At 37.5% G+C, this 19,624-nt stretch overlaps 1 protein-coding gene and 1 long non-coding RNA gene across 2 annotated transcripts in view; one reads left to right on the top strand and one right to left on the bottom strand.

Annotated features, from left to right (window-relative positions):
* The window catches only part of LOC123781066 (uncharacterized), a 614,912-nt gene that overhangs the window by 150,882 nt on the left and 444,406 nt on the right, over window positions 1-19,624 (bottom strand). The window lies entirely within an intron of this gene.
* LOC148108574 (uncharacterized) lies at window positions 15,313-17,523 on the top strand (the record flags this gene model as incomplete). Its single annotated transcript, XM_087869506.1, has 1 exon — window positions 15,313-17,523. A coding segment is annotated over one exon (2,211 nt), but the record flags the coding sequence as incomplete, so codon positions are not given.

Here is a 19,624-nt window from a genome sequence, read left to right as displayed (position 1 = left end):
AGCAAAGAAATGAATCAGTAATAAAAAAACTCCCAACAAACAAAAGTTCAGGACCAAATGGCTTCACAGACAAATTCTACCAAATGTTTAAAAAAGAGGTAAACTTACACTTCTTAAAACTACTCCATAAAATAGAAAAGGAAGGAAGGGGGCCGGAAAAAGATGGCAGAGAGTAGGGGACCTTTTTTCAGCTGGTCTCCTGAATCGAGCTGGATATCTACCAGATTATCCTGAACACCCATGAAATCAGCCCAAGACGTAGGAAGATACATCTGGATCTCTACGAAGGAACATCTCCAGCACTGAGTATTGAGGTACAAAGTGGGGAGCCGTGAATCCCCGCAAAGATATCAGAAAATAAACGGAAGGGGGAGGGAGCCGCCACGCTTGGGCGCTGGGAAGCAGTAGCCACCTGCACTGGGGAGCAGGCCAGACTCGAGGACCGGCACTCGCGGGGAAAGCAGACTGAGACCGTGAGCATGGGAATGTGAATGCCCACATGACCAGACTGAAAACTGGAGCTCCAGAGCACTCACTGGAATGGGACTGATACCGGGAGCTTGGGAGCGCGCGTGACCAGACTGAAAACCAGCGCTCTGGAGCATGTGCAAACCACACTGAAACAGGGAGCTCGGGAACACACGCAGGAACTGGGGGCGGCTGGCAGTGTTAGAAGCACAAAGGACAAAGACGTGCCAGCCCTGCAAGTGAGGTCTGGGAGAGTGGCTGTGGGCGCACAACCTGGACGCTGTGGGGTTTTTAGCAGCACCGACAGAAACAGAGTTAAAGTGGCCAGGAGAGCTCAGTAGAGAGCTGACTGCAATCTCTCTGTTCTGAGACAGAGGCTAGGATATGGCCACTGTTGCTCTGAATCTCAGAAGAGTCACAGAAAACTGCCAGGGAAAGCCGCCAGAGAACAAAAGCCCGGAAATACCGGTTCACATTGTGCCCATTCCCACCCCCCTCGCTGTGGACCTGGCAACTCTAACCCAAGAGGGTTGCCTGAGTATCAGTATGGCAGGCCCCTCCCCTCAAAAGTCAGGCTGAAAAATCAAGAAGCCCACATCCCTAAGGTCCCTATAAAACAAGTGCACATTGCTTGGGTCCTGGTCAATAATTTGGGCTCTGTACATCCCCACAAGCTCTCCTCATCAGAATGACGAGGAGGAGAAATCCCCCCCAACAAAGAAAAGACACAGAGTCTGCGGTCTCTGCCACAGAACTAATGGATATGGATATAACAAAATTGTCAAAAAGGGAGTTCAGAGTAACAGTGGTCAAGATGATGTGTAGGCTTGAAAAAAATATTAACGAAAATATTAATGAGCATATAGAATCTCTAAGGGCAGAAATGAGAGCGAATCTGGCAGAAATTAAAAATGCTATGAATCAAATGCCACCTAAACTAGATGCTCTGATGGCCAGGGTAAATGAGGCAGAAGAGTGAATTAGTGAATTGGAAGATGGGATGGTAGAACAGAAGGTAAAAATGGAAACTTGGCTCAAAAAAATCCAATCTCAAGAATGTAGATTATGGGAGATTATGGACTCAATGAAATGTCCCAATGTCAGAATCATCAGCATCCCCGAGGGGGTGGAGAAAGAGAGAGGTCTAGAAGAGATATTTGAACAAATTGTAGTTGAGAACTTCCCTAATCTGGCAAAGGAAACAAGCATTAGTGTCCAAGAGGAAGAGAGGACCCCTCCCAAGATCAATGAGAACAGACCCACACCACGTCACATCACAGTGCAATTCACAAATATCAGATCCAAGGATACAGTCTTGAAAGCAGCCAGGGGAAAGAAAATCCTCACCTACAGAGGGAGGAACATCAGAATAATGTCGGACCTGTCCACAAAAACCTGGCAAACCAGGAAAGCTTGGCAAGGTATTTTCAGAGCTCTAACTGAGAAGAACATGCAGCCAAGGATCCTTTATCCAGCAAGGCTGTCATTCAGAATTGATGGAGAGACTAGGACCTTCCAAGACCAGCAGAAACTGAAAGAATATGTGACTACCAAACCAGCCCTACAAGAGATATTAACGGGGGGGGGGGTGTTTCTATAAAAGTAAAAAGGCCCCAAGAGTGATACAGAACAGAAATTTACAATCTATAGGAACAAAGACTTCACAGGAAACATGACATTATTAAAATCATATCTCTCAATAATCACTGTTGATGTGAATGGCCTAAATGCTCCCATAAAACTCCACAGGGTTGCAGATTGGATAAAAAGACATGACCCATCCATTTGCTGTCTACAAGAGACTCATTTTGAACCTAAAGATACATCCAGACTGAAAGTGAAGGGATGGAAAACCATTTTTCATGCCAATGGACCTCAAAAGAAAGCTGGTGTAGCAATTCTCATATCAGACAGATTAGATTTTAAACTAAAGACTGTAGTGAGAGATACGGAAGGACACTATATTATTCTTAAAGGATGTATCCAACAAGTGGATATGACAATTATAAATATCTATGCCCCCAACAGGGGAGCAGCTAGATACAAAGCCAACTCTTAACCAGAATAAAGAGACATCTAGATAATACTACATTAATAGTAGGGCACCTCAACACTCCACTCTCAGCAATAGACAGATCACCTAAGAAGAAAATCAACAAAGAAACAAGAGCCTTGAATGACATACTGGAACAGATGGACCTCATAGATACATACAGAACACTACACCCCAGAACAACAGAATACTCATTCTTTTCAAATGCACATGGAACTTTCTCCAGAAAGACAATATACTGGGTCACAAAACAGGTCTCAACTGATACCAAAAGACTGAGATTATTCTCTGCATATTCTCAGGCCACATGCTTTGAAACTGGAAGTCAATCACAAGGAAAAATTTGGAAGAAACTCAAACACTTGGAAACTAAGAACCATCCTCCTCAAGAATGATTGGGTAAACCAGGTAAATAAGAAGGAGATTAAGAAATTTATGGAAACCAATGAAAATGAAAAGACATTGGTCCAAAACCTATGGGACACTGCAAAGGCAGCCCTAAGGGGAAAATACAGCCATGCAAGCCTCACTCAAAAGAATAGAAAAATCTAAAATGCAGTTTTTACATTCTCACCTCAAGAAGCTGCAGCTGGAACAGAAGAACAGGCCTAACCCACACATGAGAAGGCAGTTGATCAAGATTAGAGTAGAGATCAATGAATTAGAAACCAGGAGCACAGTAGAGCAGATCAACAGATCTAGAAGCTGGTTCTTTGAAAGAATAAATAAGATCAATAAACCACTGGCCAGACTTATTCAAAAGAATAGAGAAGGGACCCAAATTAATAAAATTATGCATGAAAGGGGAGAGATCACAACCAACACCAATGAAATAGGAAGGATCATTAGAAACTTTTATCAACAGCTTTATGCCAATAAATTGAACTACCTGGATGAAATGGATGCCTTCCTGGAAACCTATAAACTACCAAGACTGAAACAGGAAGAAATTGATTATTTAAACAGACCAATTAATTATGAAGAGATTGAAGCAGTGATCAAAAACCTCCCCCAAAACAAGAGTCCAGGGCCTGGCGGATTCCTCAGGGAATTCTACCAAACATTCAAAGAAGAAATAATATCTATTCTCCTGAAGCTGTTTCAAAAAATAGAAACAGAAGGAAAACTACCAAACTCATTCTATGAGGCCAATATTACCTTGATCCCCAAACCAGGCAAAGACCCCAACAAAAAGGAGAATTACAGACCAATATCCCTGATGAATATGGATGCCAAAATTCTCAACAAGATCCTAGCTAATAGGATCCAACAGTACATTAAAAGGATTATTCATCATGACCAAGTGGGATTTATCCCTGGGATGCAAGGGTGGTTCAACATTCGCAAATCGATCAGTGTGATAGATCATATCAACAAGAAAAGAGTCAAGAACCATATGATCCTCTCAATTGATGCAGAAAAAGCATTTTACAAAATACAGCATCTTTCCTGATTAAAATCCTTCAGTGTAGGGATAGAGGGTACATTCCTCAATTTCATAAAAACCATCTATGAAAAGCCTACCGTGAATATAATTCTCAATGGGGAAAAGCTGAAAGGCTTTCCCTTAAGATCAGGAGCATGACAAGGATTCCCACTCTCGCATCTTCATCATTATTCAACATAGTACTAGAAGTCCTTGCAATAGCAATCAGACAACAAAAAGGGATAAAAGGTATCCAAATTGGCAAACAAGAAGTCAAACTCTCTCTCTTTGCAGATGACATGATACTCTATAAGGAAAACCCAAAAGACGCCACCCCTAAATTACCAGAAGTTATAGAGCAATTCAGTAATGTGGCATAATACGAAATCAGTGCTCAGAAATCAGATGCATTTCTATACACAAACAATGAGACTGAAGAAAAAGAAATGAGGGAATCGACCCCACTTACGATAGCATCAAAAATCATACGTTATCTTGGAATTAATTTAAGCAGAGAGGTAAAGGATCTATATTCTAGAAACTACAGATCATTCTCGAAAGACATTGAAGAAGACACAAAAAGATGGAAAAATATTCCATGCTCATGGATCAGAAGAATTAACATAGTTAAAATGTCTATGCTACCCAGAGCAATCTACACTTTCAATGCCATGCTGATCAAAATACCAATGACATTTTTCAAAGAGCTGGAACAAACAGCCCTTAAATTTGTGTGGAACCAGAAAAGGACCCGAATCGCCAAGGGATTGTTAAAAAGGTAAAACAAAGCTGGGGGCATCACGTTGCCAGATTTGAAGCTATACTCAAAAGCTCTGATCAGAAAGACCACATGGTACTGGCAAAAACACAGACACATAGACCAATGGAACAGAATAGAGAACCCAGAAATGGACCTTCGGCTCTATGGGCAACTAATCTTTGACAAAGCAGGAAAAACATCCAGTGGAAAAAAGACAGTCTCTTCAATAAATGGTGCTGGGAAAATTATACAGCTACATGCAAAAGAATGAAACTTGACCACTCTCTCACATCATACACAAAGATAAACTCCAAATGGATGAAAGACCTCGATGTGAGACAGGAATCCATCAAAATCATAGAGGAGAACATAGGTTGCAACCTCCTTGACATCAGCCACAGCAACTTCTTTCATGACACATCTCCAAAGGCAAGGGAAACAAAAGAAAAAATGAACTTGTGGGACTTCATCAAGATTAAAAGTTTCTGTACAGCCAAGGAAACAGTCAAAAAACCTAAGAGGCAGCCCACGGAATGGGAGAAGATATTTGCAAATGACACTACAGATAAAAGACTGATATCCAAGATCTACAAAGAACTTCTCAAACTCAATACACGAGAAACAAATAATCATATCAAATAATGGGCAGAAGAGATGAACAGACACTTTTCCAATTAAGACATACAAATGGCTAACAGACACATGAAAAAATGTTCAAAATCATTAGCCATCAAGGAAATTCAAATCAAAACCACCTTGAGATACCACCTTACACCAGTTAGAATGGCAAAAATGGACAAGGCAAGAAACAACAAATGCTGGAGAGGATGTGGAGAAAGGGGATCCCTCCTACATTGTTGGTGGGAATGCAAGTTGGTAGAGCCACTTTGGAAAACAGTGTGGTAGTCCCTTAGAAAGTTTAAAATAGAGGTACCCTATGACCAGCAATTGCACTACTGGGTATTTACCCCAAAGATACAGACGGAGTGAAGAGAAGGGCCATATGCACCCCAATGTTCATAGCAGCATTGTCCACAATAGCTAAATTGTGGAAGGAGCCGAGATGCCCTTCAACAGGTGACTGGATTAAGAAGTTGTGGTCCATATTTACAATGGAATATTACTCAGCCATCAGAAAGAACGATTACCCAACATTCCAACAACATGGACGAGACTGGAGGAGATTATGCTAAGTGAAATAAGTCAAGCAGAGAAAGACAATTATCATATGGTTTCACTCATTTATGGAACATAAGAAATAGCAGGAAGATCAGTAGGAGAAGGGAGGGAAGAATGAAGGGAGGGTAAACAGAAGGGGGAATGAGCCATGAGAGACTATGGACTCTGGAAAACAAACTGAGGGCTTCAGAGGGGAGTGGGTTGGGGGATTGGGATAGGCCAGTGGTGGGTATTAGGGAGGGCACATATTGCATGGTGCACTGGGTGTTACACACAAATAATGAATCATGGAATCCTATATCAAATCTAAGGAGGTAGTGTATGGCGACTAACATAACATAATAAAAAATTACTATTAAAAAAATGGAAAAGAAGGAAAACTTCCAAATCCATTCTATGAGGCCAGTATTAGTCTGATACCAAAACTAGATAAAGAGTCCACTAAAAAGAGAACTACAGGCTAATATCCCTGGAGAACATGGATACAAAAATCCTCAACAAACTACTAGCAAAGAGAATCCAACAATACCTTAAAAAAAATAATTTACCACAATCAAGCGGGATTTATTCTTGTGTTGCAAGAGTGGTTCGGTATTCATAAATCAATCAATGTGATACAACACATTAATGAGAAAGGAAAGAACCATATTATCATTTCAATAGATGAACAAACAGCATTTGACAAAATATAACATCCATTCATGATAAAAACCCTCAACAAAGTAGGTTTAGAGGGAAAATACCTCAACATAATAAAGGCCATATATGAAAAACCTAAAGCTAACATCATCTTCAATAGAGAAGAAAAAAATGAGAGCTTTTCTCCTAAAGTCAGGAAAAGACAAGGATGTCCACTTTCACCACTTTTTAAAAAAAGATTTTATTTATTTATTTATTTATTTATTTATTTATTTATTTATTTATTTATTTACTTGAGAGAGCTAGAGACAGAGAAAGCGAGTGCGGGAGGAGCAGAGGGAGAAGGACAAGCGGACTTCACCCTGAACACAGAACCTGACATGGGGCTGAATCCCAGGATCCTGAGATCATGACCTGAGCTGAAAACAAGTCAAACACTTAACCAATTGAGCCCCCCAGGCACCCCCACTCTCACCACTTTTATTCAACATAGTATTAGAAGTCCTAGCCACAGCAATCAAACAATAAAAACAAATAAAAGGTATCCAAATCAGTAAGGAGGAAGTAAGACTTTCATTGCAGATGACATGATACTATATGTAGGAAACTCAAAAGATCCACCAAAAAACTATTAGAACTGAAAAATGAATTCAGTAAAGTCATAGGATACAAAATCAATGTAGAGAAATCTGTTGCATTTCTATACACCAATAATGAAGCAGCAGAAAGAGAAATTAAGAACGTAATCCCATTTACAAATGCACCAGAAACAATTGGATACCTAGCAATACCTTAACCAAAGAGGTGAAAGAACTGTACTCTGAAAAGTAAAAAACACTGACGAAACAAATTGAAGATAGCACAAAGAAATGGAATGACATTCCATGCTCATGGAACGGAAGAGCAAATATTGTTAAAATGTCTATACTACCCAAAGCAATCTACCCATTTAATGCAATCCCTAGCAAAATACCAACAGCACTTTTCACAGAGCTAGAAAAAACAATCCTAAAATTTAAATGGAACCCCAAAAGACCCCAAACAGACACAGCTTGAGAAAGAAAAGCAAAGCTGGAGGCATGACACTGGATTTCAAGTTAAATTACAAAGCTGTAGTAATTAAAACAGTATAACACTGGCATAAAAACAGACACATAGATCAATAGAACAGAATAGAAAACCCAAAAATTAATTCACAACTTTATGGCCAATTAACCCTCAACAAAGCAGGAAAGAATATCCATTTGGAAAAGGATGGTCTCTTCAACAAATGGTGTTGGGAAACTGGACAACAATATACAAAAGAAAGAAAATGGACCACTTTCTTACACCATATACAAAAATAAATTCAAAATGGATTAAAGACCTAAATGTGAGACCTAAAACTATAGAAATCCTAGAAGAGAACACAGGCAGTAACCTCTTTGACATCAACCATAGCAACTTTTTTTGGGATATGTCTCCTGAGGCAAGGGAAACAGAAGCAAAAATAAACTATTGGGATTACACCAAAATAAAAAGCTTCTTCACAGCAAAGTAAATAATCAACAAAACTAAAAGACAACCTACTGAATGGGAGAAGATATTTTGAAATGACTCTTCCAATAAAAGGTTAGTATCCAAAATGTATAAAGAACTAATAAAACTCAGTCCTCCAAGAACTAATAAAACTCAGTCCTCCAAAAACAAATAATACAATTAAAAATTAGGCAGAAGACATGAACTGATGTTTTTTCCAAATTAGACATATAAATGGACAACAGACACATGAAAAGATGTTCATCATCACATACCATCAGGGAAATGCAAATCGAAACTGCAATGAGATATCTCCTCACACCTCTCAGAATAGCTAAAACCAACAACACAAAGAAAAAGTGTGGCAGAGGATGCAGAGAAATAGGAAATTTCTTGCACGGTTGGTGGGAAAGCAAGCTGGTACAGCCACTGTGGAAAATGGTATGGAATTTCCTCAAAAAGTTAAAAATAGAATTTTCCTGTGATCCAGCAATTGTACTACTGGTTATTTACCCAAAGAATAAAAAAACACTAATTCAAAGGGATACATGCACCTCTATGTTTAAAGTGGCATTATTTATAATAGCCAAGATATGGAAGCAGTCCAAGTGTCCATTTATTGATGAATGGATAAAGAAGATGTGGTATTTATATACAATGGAATATTACTCAGCCATAAAAAAGAATGAAATCTTACCATTTGCCGCAACATGAATGGAAGTAGACAGTATAATGCTAAGTAAATAAGTCAGTTAGAGAAAGACAACCTCTTATGATTTCACTCATAGTGGAATTTAAGAAACAAAACAAATGAGCAAAGGAAAAAAGACTGAGAGAGAGAGAGAGAGAGAGAGGGAAACAGACTTTTACTTACAGAGAACTGATGGTTCCAGAGGGGAGGAGAGTGGGAGGTTGAGTTAAATTGGTGATAGGGATTAAGGAGTGCACTTGTCATGATGAACACTGGGTGATGTATGGAATTGTTGAATCATTATATTGTACACCTGAAACTAATATAACACTATATTTTAACTAACCGGAATTAAAATAAAAACTTGAAAAAATATTCACACTGGAGTCTTTAAAAAGATATTCAATGAGCTTATATTTAAAAATATTTAGTATTAGGGTGCCTGAGTGGCTTGGTCAGTTAAGTGTCTGTCTTCGGTTCAGGTCATGATCCCAGGGTCCTGGAATCGAGTCCCACATCGGGCTCCTTGCTCAGCGGGGAGCCTGCTTCTCCTCTCCCCTTGCATCTTCCCACGGCTCATACTCTCTCTCTCTCTGTCATATAAATAAATAAATAGAATCTTTAAAAAAATATTTAGTATTGTCACTGTATTATTACAAAATGTCAGACATGACAATATTCTCTTTTGAAAAAAGATAAGACACAAAGTACACTTTGCATATATTGTAATTTGTCTTCCTTTAAAACCAGGAAAGAAAAATTATAATAAATTCTGATTTTGACATACTTAAAATATTGAAACTTGAAATGTTTTAATACAAGAAAGGGGGGGGTCAGTTCTCTAGGACATGAACCTAACAATAGAGCATTAAAGTACATGTAACAAAAACTGATAGAACTGATAGAAAAAGCCAAATGCACTACTATAGTTAGATACTTTAATATCACTATTCTTTAAGTAGTAACTGATGATGAAACAGGCAAAAGATCAGTAAGGATATAACCTACCTGAACCACACTATCAATCAACTTGGTATCATTGACATTAATAGAATAATCTAACCAACAACAGCAGAATACACAAGAATACACAAGTTCAAATGAAACATTCACTAAGATAGACCACATTTTGGCTTATAAAACACACCTTAACAAATTTAAAAGAGAAGAAATCATACAGATTATGTTGTTAGACCACAATGGAATTAAACTAGAAATCAACAGAAAGATAGCTGGAAAATCTCCAGATATGTGGAGAATAAGGACCATAAAGGGACACAGAACTGGAATAAAGCTTGCACTCAGGAATTTTTACTCACTGTTCCCTTTGTGGGTTGGTGAAGGGAATGCCTTGGAGGAGAAGACCTGTTCTGTTGTTAGATATAAAGAGGAAAATATCAAGGTTGCGATGAGATTTCATTATTCTCCCAGTGAATCAAGAGAATTAAATTAGAAAGAATTCTCTTGTATCTCACTGTAGACATTGACCTTGTCCACAAATGTAGCCAATGCTTATTATTTGTGGATTCTGTATTTGTGAGTTTGTCTACTCCCTAAAATTTATTTGTAACTCCAAAATCAATGCTCACAGTATTTTCATGGTCATTCATAGATATGGGCAAAGCAGTGGGAAATTTGAGCCACTCAACTCACAATTCCCAGCTAAGTTCAAATAAAATGATGCTCTGCCTTCTTGTTTCAGCTTTCACACTATAAACAAGTTTCCTTTTCACAGTTTACCTACTGCCACATTTTTTTTGCATTTTCATACTTTTTTTGGGGCAAATTTGCAGTTTAAAATAAACTTCAAGCATAATGCTGAAACAATGTCTAGTTTTCCTAAACGCACACACACAAAAAAAACCCATAATGTGCCTTATAAAGAAAATATTAGTGTCATTCAGGCATGATTAATAGTGCTGTTGGTCATGAGTTCAATGTTAATGAATCAACAATATATATAAATTGTCTTTAAGCAGACATAAGGTTATATACTATTCTGTTGAAGAAAATGTGACTGGAGACTCAAAGGAATCTAACCCTTATATTTCCCCTAGGAGCAATGTTCAAACTTTGCTAATTCAGTGTTTGTGATGACTTTATAGACCATAAGCACCTAAAATAATGAGAATTGACCGTAAGCACAATTTTTGATACCTACTCTATACTAGACGCTGGACTTTGTGTTATTCAACAAATACATATGAGTTATTTCAATGCACCAAACTTGTTCTAAGTACTGAGGGAACAAAACCAAAGATTTCAGCCTTCTTTCTTCATGGAGCTTATATTCTAGCAAAGACAGAGAGGAAATAGACACATAAATATATAACATGCTGGTGATGGTAAGTGCTATGAAGTAAGCTTTCATGCTCTAGTATGTAGATTATGTAAATAAAACTTAGAGAAGGTAACTGAGTTGCTTATGAAAAATCTAAATTAAATGACTCTAAATTCAGGCTTAGATCTTTGGCTTCAAAAAGCATGCTCTTTCAATTAATTTACACTTTATCCTTCTCACAAATGCATGTACTACAACTTCTTGGTAACAGAACTGCTTCTAGCTCCTGTGAGGAACACCCTATCTCAAAAGATAATAATTTTATACTATAAAGCAGTGGTTTTCAATATTGGGGCCAATTTTGCCTCCCTAGGGGATATTTGACAATACCTTGAGACATTTTTTATTGTTACACTTGGGTAGGGGTGATACTGGCATCTAGTGGATCAGGAATTGTCCTTAACATTCTACAAAATAGAACAAAGATGTGTCTGGCCCTAATAGTGTTTACATGGAGAAACTGCTCAGAGCCATGGAACTTAGAAAGGGCTAGATGAGCAACACTTCCAAGTAGCTAGCTCAGGACTCCTGTAGAAAAATAAAGGATCTTGCTTTCTCATGAGCAGATTAATTGTGCAGCATTACAGGGAAACAAAACCTGCCACCCCAAAATGTGTCTCTCCAGCATGTGAATTATTTTAGGCTGATTATTTTTAAGAAACAAAAGACTCAAGAAGTTTTTCTTTTTTGCCTCTCTCCTAACAGCTTGAAAGAATTTAGATAGAGGACCTATTCCAGGAGGGGAGCTATCACCAGAGATAACTATAGTATAATATGAACTAGGTATGGTAGATAGGGAGGAACCTAGCAAGGCATATTTTGACCAAAGTCCTCTCTATGTCCTAGCAAACACTTTTTTACCAAATATTTATTCTTCCCATTCTTTCTGTGAATTGCATTCCCTCACATTGAAGCCCCAGACACTTACCCCTATTTCTGAGTCCAGAATAACATATATACCTCATATTGCCTATTTTTGGAATCTTTCATGTTTATGTGGATCCTCCATTTGTACACTATTAAATTTGATTTTCTCCTGTTTATGTATTTCATGTCAATTTAATTTTTAGAGCAGCCAGAAGAACCTTAAAGGATAAAATAAAAATTTTCCTCCCAATAGCATTGCCCGGCCACTGCCAATTTAAGAACTTCCTAAATCTAAAATACTCTCACTTTGGATGCCAATGTATCTCTTTCCCAGCAACCTCTTCCTTTCTAAGCTGCTTCAGAATTTTCAGTATGTATTTAAGAACTGAGGAAGTAAAAATAAGAAGAAATAAAGGGAGACATTGATGGTAGAAAAAAATGGAGGGGTAGACTAAAATATAAGCATCTAAGAAAGAAACTTAAATGACTCACTCTTATGTTCTTCCTTCATCCCTTGCTTCCTCTCACCCTTCCTTTAGTTCTTCTCTCTTCCTTTCAACAGATTTTTTTTTTAACTGTGCCAAGTGTGGTATATAGATGAGATTATCTTCTGAGGGCACTTTATTTCTAATAAGCATTGTATTTTACAAAGTACTTTTCACATTTATTATCTCATTTGAGTCTTTCTATAAACCTCATTTTATAGATAAGTAATCCAAGACTCAAGGAGTGTATGTGAACTTGCCAAGGGTAACGGTAGAATAAGGACTCATGTCTATACTCTTCTTTCATCTATATAATGTTGACGTAGATAAAGGATTATGAGGATATGTTGTTATATATTGCCATATACTTATGAGGGTATCAGAAATGGTACTTATTTTGGATGATAAAATCACACAAAACACATGCTTTTTAAAAGGTGATGTACTGTCTTGAGGATCTGTAATGAAACTGACTCAAAATAACACTAAAATGAGGGTTCTGTTGAACTGCTATTAGGTATCAAGTAGCTCATTAAACCCCTCAGATATCATCCTAGATCTGAGAGAAGTTGAATAATCTTAGTACACAAGACTAAACTCGAAAGTAGTATAACAGTGAGTAAGCAAAAAAAATTTCTTTTGAGTGACCTTCCAGTTGTGTTGCCTGTATTAACTGGTATTTACCTATAATGAATAAAGGTCCCCCCCCCATAATACATTTTAATAATTTGGGGCCAAAAATCTTAGACACAAACAACCAAAATGTTGGTTAATCACCTTGCATACATGCTAATAGTTTATTCATATCTTGCACTTAAAGGGAAAGGGGCAACCTTCTGACTAAATAATTTAAATCCAATATTAATATTAGACTAGTAACTATTCTTTTGAAGAATTTATTCATTAGGAAAACCTATGCTCCACTTACTGCTCCTGCTCTCTTCTGAGTCAGACCACTTGTTACAACGTTGGCTCTGATTAGAAAATGTATTAGAAAATTAAAGAGTTCTTGGCAACCACTAAGTCATGGATTTGAATCCTATTTTATTCAGGGCTTGCATCTTTACATAACTTGGAACATTGCTCGGAAATATAAGATGCCAAACTCTATGGAAAACTTGGAGTTGTCTCTCCCCAGTCCACAGCAGAACTTGTCTAGTGTTCTAAATTCTGTCTCTAAGGCAAACAAAATAGCAGCTAAGGCTCAAATGAGTGTGGACAACTCCAGATCTCTAGGAGGTAAATTTGCTAAATAATATAATTTCTGTTATTTTTGTTTTTCAAGATGAATAAAGACTTAGTGAAAGCATTACCTTTGGAAAGCATAGCTTGAAGCCCCACAAGAAAGGATGACAGTTATGCACATCCTGTGTACTCATTTTATTTTCTGATTCCCTTAGGAACCAACTTTGCTCCCTGTTATTTCTATGGATTCATGCTTATAATGGCTCATTTCTTGTTTGTGATTTTTGACTGTGAACTCATTTAGAGGAAATTTGTCATGAGACCTGGGTGTAAGTTCTGCTTCTACAGGGAGAATGTATGTTTGCTTCTTCCAATTGCCAGGGGTCACTACCAACTTCAAAATAAATTATCCTTTTGAGGTTTTTAGGAAAACCAATTGAATTTACTCTGCAAACATACTAATTGTTTCTGGTTACACAATCTCAGCTAAGATTTCCTGCTGACTCTTGTGTGGGTGCTTTTTTTCCCCCTCTCCTTTCCCTAATTCACCTTTTCAGTGAGAATGTAGACATTCAGGTATATACTTATACAGAAGCTTCCTATTAGACATTCACCTTCGGACAGAGTCCATTCTTTGTCTCCTGTCATCTGTAGCTATCAGAATTGAAGCTCAGGGACACCAGACATGGGTACTTAAGTGATGTCAGAGCTCACTTCCCTCTCTGGATTCCTATTTAATTTTTTTTCCTCTCAGAATTTTACTAATTTACTTAACTTAGATATATTTATAATTAGCTTTTTAAAATTTATTTTATTTTTTATTTTATTTTTTATTTTTTTTAAAAGATTTTATTTATTTATTTGACAGAGAGAGACAGCCAGCGAGAGAGGGAACACAAGCAGGGGGAGTGGGAGAGGAAGAAGCAGCCTCCCAGAGGAGAAGCCTGAGGTAGGGCTCGATCCCAGAATGCTGGGATCACGCCCTGAGCCGAAGGCAGATGCTTAACGACTGTGCCACCCAGGTGTCCCTAGTTTTCTTTTTTTTTTAAACAAATAATAGCTAGCATTATTTTGTTATTCCAAGAGAGACAATTTTTCAAGGTTCACAATACTGCCAGAAATAACTACTCTTTAAAATTTTATAAAAGTCTAAAATACTTCTATATAAACATTTTCATTTAACAATATATTCAGCCATCTTCTCATATTAGTACATATAGGTTTGCCTTTTTTAAATCAACAGCTACCAAATAAATACTATGGATAAACCATCATTTATCTAGCAAGTTCTCTATTAATGGAAATTTATGTTGTTTTCAGTTTTTTGTTATTACAAAGAAAACCCTAAAACAGTCAACATGTATATATTTGTAGATTAGTATATCTAGATTAAATCTCTAGAGTTAGAATTGCTAAGAATATAACGAATTTTGATATTTCCAATTTGCTTTTCAGTATTTGCAACAATTAATTTGAGAAAGAAAAAAATCAGTGTGCCTGAATCCTCATTGACTTTCTCTAATGGGTTTTATTGAGCATATTATTATTAATTTCAGGGAATAGTTTTTTTTCTTAACCTGTTCTAGAATTTATTCCATGGAGAGACAAATCATATTACAGAAATATGCATGAAATGTTTTTAATAGATATTTTTCATGCCATATGAGGACTTGATTAGAACCAATTTTTCTCATATATAACTGAAATATAATCTTTTCAGGGCAATGCCATTTGATTTCTCATCTGACTGTGAGTGTCCTAACTGCTTGGAGAGTACTCAGGATGAGCCTGATTGGGATCTCTGTTTCCACAAGAGTAGTAATGACTCTTTATATTCAAGATCAAGAAAGGAATCCATGCTATCTTCTGGTGTACAGTGCTTTCCTTCTCAGTGTCGTTCCCCCAGGCCAGAAAATGACACCAAAGAAGACTCTGGGTTTCTTCCCTCAGAGGAGGAAAGCTACGTGGAGTCTTCTCAAAACAACCATCTCAGTCTGAGCCCTGAGGGCATTAAAAGGAAAATCAAACCATTGAAAGAGCTGACTGTCCAAGAATTACTGAGGGAGTTTGGGGATAGCGGGAAGTTCCAGCCAAACTCCACATCCGTAGGCCACTTCAGAGATCAGGTGGTAATGAAGTTCAGAAGAGCTCTGTATTATTCTGGAATTTGGGTGACACATGTCCAAGGCTACAGACTTGAAAAGCACTTGTCAGCTAATTATTTCAAGAGAAACCCTGGTTCTCTACACCGGCTGGTCCCCTGGCTGAAACGGGAACTAACAGCTGTTTATGGAGATTATGGCTATACAGTGAAGAATATCCTATCCACCATTCTCCATCACATGACAGAATATGATCTGGACAGTGAGTCCTTCATTCACCTCCTGGAACCTTATCTCCAACAACACACCCACCATTTTCTGCATGAGTTTATCAGTTTTGTTCATTCACCTTATAACATGGAAACCTATGACCAACGAGCCATCTATCAATGCCCTTCTGTTTCACCATGGGTAAAAAAGAAGTCCATAGCATCACCTCCTGTTTTGCCTTTGTCTAAGGATCAGGCTCTACTGGCATCTCTACATGATACAAGGCAGTCTAGAAATACCCAGGACCAAAGGAATAATGAGCAGAAGCCTCTGTCAGGCTTAAAACCATTTCCAAATGGTAACTCTTCCTTGAAGAAATCTGAAATCCCACTACTCCATCATAAAACAGCGAGCAAAATCCATGCTTGGATCAAAGACAAACCAGAATCAGGAGATCAAAAAGGCACAACTTCTAATATATTCCTAAATTGTACTACAGCAAGGGAAAGGGGCCCAAGCTTACTGAATTGCAAAAAAAAAGTTCAAGAGAGGAAAATGGAAAGGATAAAGTTGCTTCCTGTTCATGTCCAGGATCTGGGAAAGACTGAAACAACTACACATACTTTCAGTTCCCCAGCAATTTTTAATCAGGGGCAGCCATCTCAGTACAGTCTAAGAGAAGAAAGGATTTTGAGCCCTGACCAGATCAATTTCCAGAAAAAAGAAGCAGAAAAAAATATATACTCAGATTCTTCACTGAAGATTTTTCAAAGATTGCCCAGAGAAAGATCCTTGCTAAGTTGCAAATCCAGAAAGAGGGACCCTTCTTGGAGTTGCATTTCAGAAACTGCCCTTTCTTCTAAGAGAAATAGTAGGAAACTGAGCTCTTTCAGAAAAAAGAGACTGAAGGGCAAACAGTCCTCCCAATTTGCAGAAGTTGGTTCCCATTTCAGTAGAAGAATCCAAAGACAGTCAAGGTCCAGTACTCACAGATCCAAATCTTGGTGTGTTGGGCTTACAAAGAGATCTTTAAGCAGAGAATCAAGTAATCCCTCTCTGAGAGGAAGTCACAGAAGTGAACGCTTCACCCAAAATACATGCTGTGACCACTCAAAAGAAAAGAGTGTGCGTAGTTATGAATCCAACTGTGGAAGGGCATCTTCGGCCACAGTCCAATATGTGAAACTTCCTTCAACTTCTGGGAAGAGACCCAAGTGTTCTTCTAAAAGCGAGAGTACTTCCCAAGCTGGAAGCCACTGTAACAGTCTCACATGCCTACAGATTGAGAAACACAGATCCCCAAGTAAACAAGAGATGAGGCAGGAAACTACATTTCCTAGAGCAGGCAAAACCAGAGCAGTTAGGCACAGAAAAAACAAATGCCAGTGTCCAGATAAAAAAACCACAAAGGAAGTCAATGATGAAGTCAGGGATCTGAATGATATAAGGCAAAGGAGTAGTCTTTCTGAGTGTGCACCTTCCTGCAGGAGGCAAATCCAGAAGAAAAAGGAGAATTCAGGACTTCAGAAATGTCACTGGGCCAAGAATGAACATAAAGGAGACAAAGTATCAGAAACACAAGGATGTAAATTGTTTTGAAACGTAAATCAGTCTATTCAACTAGCCACCAAGGATCTTTGAAAGTATTAATACTAATCTGGAAAGGATTCATCCCATTGCTTTGTAACTGGAATGAAAAGCCTGATGAATTAAATTTAAGGCTTCCTGTAGAGACAAATGCATATTATTAAATTGGCCATAAATGTAAATATTATTTCCGTCTGCTTTTTTTTTCTTACAAACTGAATTCTTAAAATATTTGGCTTTTTAGTTCCTAGATTTAACTATAAAGATTATCTGCCAAAAGTTGAAAACACCACAAAGACTATACTAATCATAGGAGTATATGTTACTTAACACAAGTTATGGATATTAAGTATTACTAAGTACAAGTGTTATTTTTTTAAAAAAGATAGATATATTTATTTTTATTTTTAAAATATGTAATCTATAAATTCTATAAAATATTCTATAAAATATATTTATTAAATATATATGTGTAAATATATATGTGTATATATAAAATATATATTTGTGCATATACATGTATATATAAAATATAAATATATATAAATTCCAAATATATATGTGTGTATATATAAAATTTAAATATATATATAAATTCCAGAACTAATACATTTTCAGTCCATGGAAAATAAGGAGGCATAGTCACTATCTTAAGATATAGTCATTGCCTTCAAGAATCTCACAATCGAGTTGTAGAAACAGATACAAATAAATAGACAAAAAAATAACCATCTTTGGGATATTTGGCACTACCTTCCTATCTCCTTACCCTGAAAACTGTGCCTTACATACCCTGACACCTAGATATCCCCATTAAAGGCTGCCATATTTTTAGATAACTGAGTCCCTACTCACTGTAAATGGGTCCAGTAAGGGTGACTATACCAAAGCCAAGCTAATTACAGTATTTTGCCGATAGTATGTTGCCCCTCTGGTCACACAATTGATGAGTCCAGTGGTGGTCAAGTCACAGTACTTTCCTTAGATTTTTCAACTGGTTCTGGTAAAGAGGGTTATTCCGTGTCCCCTCCACACACACCCCCCTCCCGATCCTGTCAGTGGCAGATAGTAAAAGCTTTAAGCTTGGATACAATTAAGAGCTAATTTCTCAATTTGTGAAGAAAACCAGTTTGAAGTAAGAGAGTGGAAAGCTAACAGAAAAGCAAAGTAAGTCACGAAGAGACAGTCTTGGAGTCGGGCCCTAGATCTTCTAGAACTTGAGCTGTCCTCCAGCTCTTCATGTGGTTTTATTTTTTAACCCTCTCTAGGTTTTTTGAGTCAATACATTTCCTCTCTGCTCTCTTATTAAATAGAGAATTCCAGTTAATTGCAATCAAGCAGTTAACTGGGAAGTGGCAATCTGGGAAAGAATAGTCAGGGAGCAACAATTGCCTTGGGGAGGTTTCTGAAGTCTTCTTCAAGAAGGAATATATGAGTATGGTCTTGAGAGTGAGTAAGAGTTTCCCAGGTTAATGTGTTGGCAAATGCTATCAAGAAAAATGGGGGTGCCTGCGTAGCGCAGTAGTTAAGCGTCTGCCTTCGGCTCAGGGCGTGATCCTGGCGTTATGGGATCCAGCCCCACATCGGGCTCCTCCGCTGGGAGCCTGCTTCTTCCTCTCCCACTCCCCTGCTGTGTTCCCTCTCTCGCTGGCTGTCTCTCTGTTACATAAATAAATAAAAATCTTAAAAAAAAAAAAAAAGAAAAATGAGTAACAAAACAACAACCACAACAACAAAACTAATGTAACATTGTGTGTCAACTATACTTCAATTAAAAAAAAGAAAAACGAGCAACTTGAAAAAAAGGAAGAAAAATAAAAATTTCCAGCACTCTCCCTCCACTGTAACTGGGAAATTCTGAGAGAGACACTGAGAGGGGATGCTGATCCCAACTTGTAAATAAGAATGAAATCTGGCTCTTCTGGGCTCACAGTAGTCACAAAGCACCTATATGTAGCATAGGATTCAAATTCCAAATTAAATAATGAAATTATGTCTTAATAACTCCCTTTTAAAAATAATCAAGACATGTTCCTGCAGAAATATTAGAAATCTGTTTAACAGATATAAATGTGTCCTGGCACATTCAATTGTAAAATTGTTATATTTCTTT

The sequence above is a fragment of the Ursus americanus genome, chromosome 18 (genome assembly GCF_024610735.1).
Source record: "Ursus americanus isolate L20-20 chromosome 18, mUrsAme1.1.p, whole genome shotgun sequence".
NCBI lineage: Eukaryota > Metazoa > Chordata > Mammalia > Carnivora > Ursidae > Ursus > Ursus americanus.
This window is presented reverse-complemented; position numbering and strand designations above follow the sequence as displayed.